Here is a 6,286-nt window from a genome sequence, read left to right as displayed (position 1 = left end):
CAGTATGAGTGCCTTTTTTGCATTACTCATAGTAGACTTGGAAATGGTTAACGTTGTATGTCTTCTCAAGCCATTGTTTGATCATAGATTTTTGGTGTGTGTTTGTGTCTTCTCTTTCTATACTCTCAATTTTTTCCCTTGTACTGTGAATCAAGAAAACAGCTTTACCCCTCCTTCCGTTTCACAACAAAGTAATCATTTGATGATTTGTGGTACCGAAGACTGTAAGTAGCATCAACTTGGTGAATTTTTGGAAAAACATATAGAGGCAATTGCCTAGGACCTGCAAATGCGTCAATCTACATTTTCTTATAAAATACGTCATTTTCTTAGGTTGCAAATGCATTCATCTACATTTTCTTGTAAAATACACCATTTTGTTACAACCTAATTCTCAAGGACATACACGCTGTTTTTCAATAAGATAAAATTTTAACTTAATACTTGAGACAACTCTAACCTTTCCTGCATATGCAAAACAAACATAAAATAGAGAACTATAAATAATAGATACATTAGATGCCACATTAAGATACACAATAATTGTGAAGAGGAAAAAAATATAGACACTAAAACAACAATAACCCTACTAAAACCCACTGCCCCAAATTCACTATTTTTCCAAAAGCTACATTCAGTTTCCAAATATAAATAAACAAATCCTGAAAGAACCATACATCACAAACGTATAGTGACAAAAGATCAATCAGACCAAAAACCAATACTTGAATAACTAAATCTAGCTTCGATTATAACACTGACACCATCATTTGCATGTTATAACTACAAATTAACAAACACTTTCACTATCTAAAACAACCAGCAACCCATAAATCCAACTCCCCCAAAAATAAATGAACAAAAAATCAAAGAACCCTCTAAAAAACTTTCATAAACAGTAAGAAATATGCAATAAACATAAATGACAAAAAAAAAAAGGAATTTGAAGTTGCTAGCCCACCTCGAACCGAATGTTCTTATAGACAAGCTCCTCCACATTACTCCCAACACAATCCTTTTAAAGAGTTACATGATAATTTCTCAAAAAGACAAAGTCACTATATTAAATTTTACATGCTCTTGGACATAATGACATGTATCAGAGAGCGAATACTTGAAAGCTCATCATCAGTAATCATAGGCAAGTATTGTCGATGGTTGAGAACGGCATAAACTTCATTGAAGATGGGTTGCACATGCATTGCATCGCCAAGACAATATCATGGGAGACAAGTCATATAATGGTGATCAATCAAAGGACCAAACAGAAAACCTTACCTTGTGGGCTTGAAGAGTGAAGAGATGGAAGAGCAGGAGAATCTTGAAGAGCAGAATATTGATGAGGAACATGCTTTCAGCTCAGTAAGTAACAAGCTAGAGAAGGCCTTGCACCAGCTGGTGAGGAGTAAGGTAATATTAGGGGAGTTTGGAGGTAGTTTAGGCATCACAGTTGGTGATTTAGAAAAGGTTCATGCACAAGTTGGAGGCCATGAAGAGGGGGAATTAGATGAATCTGATTCTGTCTTCTCACCTCTCCCAGTATTACTGCAAGTGCTTGTGAATTTTGAGCGTGTAGTACACCAACAATTAGGAAAGAACATTTTAAGGTACTTCACTTATTCATGATTTATATCATTGTAAATGATCATTGCTTCATATATATATATATATATATATATATGGCAACTCTTCCAAAAATGGGTAGTGTAGCCTTTTGGTGTTAACGATTAATTATCTGAGCTGTTTCTGGCTGCATCTTTGAGATCATATATAGTATACTTTTAAATTGCTTTCTAATATCTGTTTTTCATGTTGATTCTAGTATCTACACGGTAGGTTACTGAGGTTGGGTTGTATCAAGAAATGGGGTCTGAGTGAAACAATTATTTTATTTACCACAATAGCTTATTTCAAATAGGAGAGATCACAAAACTCCGCTAGGGCCGGAGAATACCATAATTTCACAAATACTTTCTCAGATTCTTTTATTTACAACCAAATGGTCTTTAAATAGACTATAATGAATAACATAAAAAATGATAAGATTTCAAATATTCAAATAAATCCTAATTCTACTAAACCTATTTCATCTTGATTTTATCCCTATTACTACATACCTATGATGGGTCATTACGAGACAAATAGTTCGAAGCAGGGAAGGAACAAACACCCCTTTATAAAACTTTTCCTTAAAATATATAAATAATTTGGCCTCTCATTCATGCTTTGATCCCCCAATGAGAAATTTTGGTTCCGTCCCGATTCAAAATTCACTATGCCATGCTTAAACCTTACTTGTGTTTCTTCTATTCCGTTTCATACTAGTTTTCAAATCCATACCCAATAATATTCAAAAAAACAGAAATCTAAACCCTAAATACACATGAATCTAATACACTATTCTAGCACCCACTACACATAAATCAAAAAGCCCTAGATTTTGAATATGGAGGAGAGAGAGGGATTACTTACCACCGGTGGAGGAGAGAGAGAGCCTTCAGCTTCGCCGGAGTGAGAGAGACAGTGGACAGAACCTTGCGACGGACAGACAGCTTCGCCGGTGCCGAAGAACTCGCCGGAGGAGAGAGAGGGTGAGCACGGGAGGGAGAGCGAGGGACTTAGAGGGGATTTCCGGTGGCCGATGAACTCGCTGGAGGAAAGAGGGTGAGCGCGGGAGGGAGAGCGAGGGACTGAGAGAGGACTTTTAGATTTCTGAAATTTTGATTTTTAGAGAGCTTTGATTTGGTTTTAAAAAAATAAATAAATAAATAAATGACATGTAGGAGGGAAGTTGGCTTTGAGTTGGGTATGTGTTGTGTTCTTCACAAACCTCTAAAAATCTGGCATGTCATCAATCATTACGAAATTGTTGTTGTCAATTCATCGATCCCACTCAAAACCTAATCAATAATTCAAAATATTTTAAACAAACTCCTAATGCCGTTTGAAATCTCCTAACCGTCACCTGTAACAATCTTTTTTGCCCCTATTCTCCGTGGTAGGGAGGTTCGCATGTCTTTTAGTTAGCTCATAATATAATATGTTAAGACGTCATATAATTTAAAAGTTTAAATTTATAGGTTTTAGTCTAAACCCTTTTTTTTTTTTTTTTTTTAAGGTGAAATGTCATTTTATTACTTGTGGTTAGAGCTAAAATCAAATATATAATTTGGTTTCAAAAAGTATCACAATTGGTACTTGTAATTATTAAAAAAAATTCACTTGGTACTTTCGTTCAGATTTCATTTAAATATTTAACAGATCTTTACGTCAGTACTTATAAAATAGTGACACATGTCCCTAATGCATTATCTTGAAGTCAAATCAGCATACCAGATGATGTGGCCTAGTACATATGGTTTTGTTGCCACCTATGTTGTAAAAAAAAAAAAAAAATGATAACTCCAATTAAAATATTCAAGAGTTTTGTCCATTTTATTTTATTTTAAAATGAGCCAAACCCAAATTTATCATTGAGCTAAATAATATTTTTTTCTCCTAAATCCATTAAGTTAATTAAAAAAAATAACTTCAATATTAACTAATCCAATCTCAAATTTATATAGATGTTTTGTAGTATGAATTTAAATTCACGGCAGTGAATCCTTCCTGGTGTTCCTCAAAGCCGTTTAACCATTGTTTTCTGATCACATCAATTCAAAGTTGAGAGACATACGCAGAGTTTAAAGGTTCTGCCAGCACAATCATGCACGCGCCATCACCTGCTGACTGCGCGTGCTCACACTCTCCACGTGCCTACGCTCTGTCTCCAACATTCATGTCTCATGCGCTCACATGTGCATGACCCAACCCAACCCCATCATTGGACCCAATCTGGCCCAAGAGTGGTGCCCAATAGAAGTAGCCTTTGCCTCACCTTTAATGAGCCTCGGCTATCAAACGCCCACCAAATTCCTAAAATCATTGGGCTTTCATTTATCCCGGGTGTTTTAGATTTAGGTGTTATTCAATTCTTTTTTTTTTTTTTTTTTTTTTTCCTTTGTAATTTTATTTTATTATTATTTTTTTTTTTACGTACAATTAATAAAGCTAGATTTCTTTTACTCTTGTTTGATTGAGTGTTCGAGTGACGCAAGTGCAACCATGTCGACGCAAATTCCACGAAGCCATGCATGCAAGTCGGTGAACGTAGGCGCAATAGGGAGCCAAACACCTTTTTTTTAATTGAGAAATGCTATAATAAAATGACTATTTTTTTCCCATAAAATTAAGTCTTAAGTGGCAAAAAATTACAAGCTCTATCCGTAATTGTTGTGGTCCCGCTTATTGATGCAACCTGTGATCTTTTGCCACTTAAAACTTTTATGAGATAAAAGTGATCTTTTTATTACACTATAACATATATCTTTTTAATTAACATCAAACAAATTCCTCCTTTTCACCAACCATGTACACTCATCAGAGTAGGCAAGTTTAATAAAGAAGAGTTTTGTTAGGTTCTAAGTGAATATTACCTTTTTTTTTTTTTTTTTTTCTTTTATTAGAGATCGGTGTATTTTTTTTAAAAAAATTATATTTAGGTAGAACAATGAGAATACTAAAAGAACCGTAGAATTTCTCTTTAATTATAGATCAAGCTGCAGGGTAAGTAAGAAATTAAAGAAGAATTTATTTATTTATTTATTTTTAAGGAAAAAACTTTACTACATGAGCCTAGCTTACCAGTACGTTGAGTGTTGTAATCATTGACCCACGAAACCTTAAAAAAAGGGTATGCATATGCATATGATCATTCGACTGAATGTTAGCCAGGCCCGCGCCGATGTGGAAAGGTCCGACAAGTACACCCTCCACACAACCTGCATCGACGTCTAGAAGAAAGCATATTTCTAACTGGTTCAGTCGAGTGGGTGTGGTTGGTTATCATTTTGACTTTTTGACTTTTTTTTTTTTAAAGATATTTAACGGGATGATCTCATTCTGAAATCATCATCATAATTACGTGGACGGGATGATCTCATGCACCCTGATTGATTACATCATGCAAAGTGCGTACGTAACCAGGATGCATGAGATTATCCCTAGCTACTACCTGTCCCAACCAACTTGAATGTTCGGGGCTTAACCTGAGCTGTCGACGCTATAATGCATGCCTCACGACAAATGACAAATATTAGAACTAATATCCACCATATATGATACTACTTGTTTCAAGACTTTTTTTTTTTTTTTTTTTTTTTTTTTTTTTCATTTTTTTGACATTAATTACAGCATAACTTTCAATATTCTATAATCAATTCTGGAAAATGAAAATGAAAGTGATGTGATTACAAGCTAAAATTTTGATATAATTACTTGGGTTAAGTAATTTACTTGGACTACTTAAACAGTTTATGCATATATTATTTTCATTGCATTCAGCTTGACCATTCTTCTTCATGAGCTTGCTTTTGATTGGAAGAAAAATTGACGAAAAGTGTAAAGACCTTTCATGATCTTGCTTTGTAAGAACATTGCTGCACCGTTTGGTAAACGGTTTGGCAAAGTCAAAAGTACAAAAATCTCATTTTTTTTTTTAATATTATTTTACTTTTTACATCACATCAATCACTTTTTATTACTATTTCAAATAAAAAATCATTATAAAACAATTAATTAATTTTTTTTTTTCATCTTTCGTTTTTTCATATCAAATATTCTTACTTTTTCACTTTTCAAAAAAAAAAAATTTCTTACTTTTTTTTATCATTAATCAATTTTTGCTACAAAATCGTTAATCAAACAAACCCACCCCACAAAATCTATAAAAAGTCATGACGTGACCCTACCCATGCACGTAAAAGTATAAAGTTAATTTGTACAAGTAGTGGTGTTAGGTAGCGTCAATCTAATTAAACCTTTTTAAGTCTATTATATATATATATATATATATAAATGCCACTGGCCCTTAGCATACATGAATCTCCTACACTTACTGTCAATTGTTCAACTAATTAAGCATAGAGAGCAGCTTTCTGTTTATCAGTAAGATTTTGTTCTATTTTTATCGGATGTTTTATATAATTTGAATTTTTGATCATGGATATCATGATACGACAAAGTTTTTATTTCGACTGTGTTAGAATACATGTAAAAATTATAGGCATTTTAGACACATGTAAGTTTAATAGATTGACTTGAAGGAATTTTTTCCAACCCAATTTAAAGGAAAAGATTGTTCATCTTGATATATAATTTAAATTGTTAAGTTTCAATTTCTGCAACATTCAATTTTTGTTTAAATTTATAATTGATTCCTTTAAAGAAAGAATTTAATTTTTTTGTT

The 6,286-nt window shown here is 33.2% G+C and overlaps 1 protein-coding gene across 1 annotated transcript in view; it reads right to left on the bottom strand.

Moving 5' to 3' along the window:
- LOC132191781 (putative pentatricopeptide repeat-containing protein At5g52630) overlaps positions 1–1,202 on the bottom strand; it is a 2,908-nt gene extending 1,706 nt beyond the window's left edge. Inside the window, exons 1-2 of the mRNA XM_059606878.1 lie at positions 1,115–1,202; positions 461–465 (exon numbers count right to left, since the gene is read on the bottom strand). Coding sequence (XP_059462861.1) covers positions 461–465; positions 1,115–1,202 — 93 coding nt within the window. The remainder of the gene's footprint in view (positions 1–460; positions 466–1,114) is intronic.
- Between the last annotated feature and the right edge of the window lie 5,084 nt (positions 1,203–6,286).

This window comes from Corylus avellana, chromosome ca9 (genome assembly GCF_901000735.1).
Source record: "Corylus avellana chromosome ca9, CavTom2PMs-1.0".
Taxonomy (NCBI): domain Eukaryota; kingdom Viridiplantae; phylum Streptophyta; class Magnoliopsida; order Fagales; family Betulaceae; genus Corylus; species Corylus avellana.
Note: the sequence above shows the minus strand (reverse complement) of the source record. Positions and strands in the feature narration are given on the sequence as shown.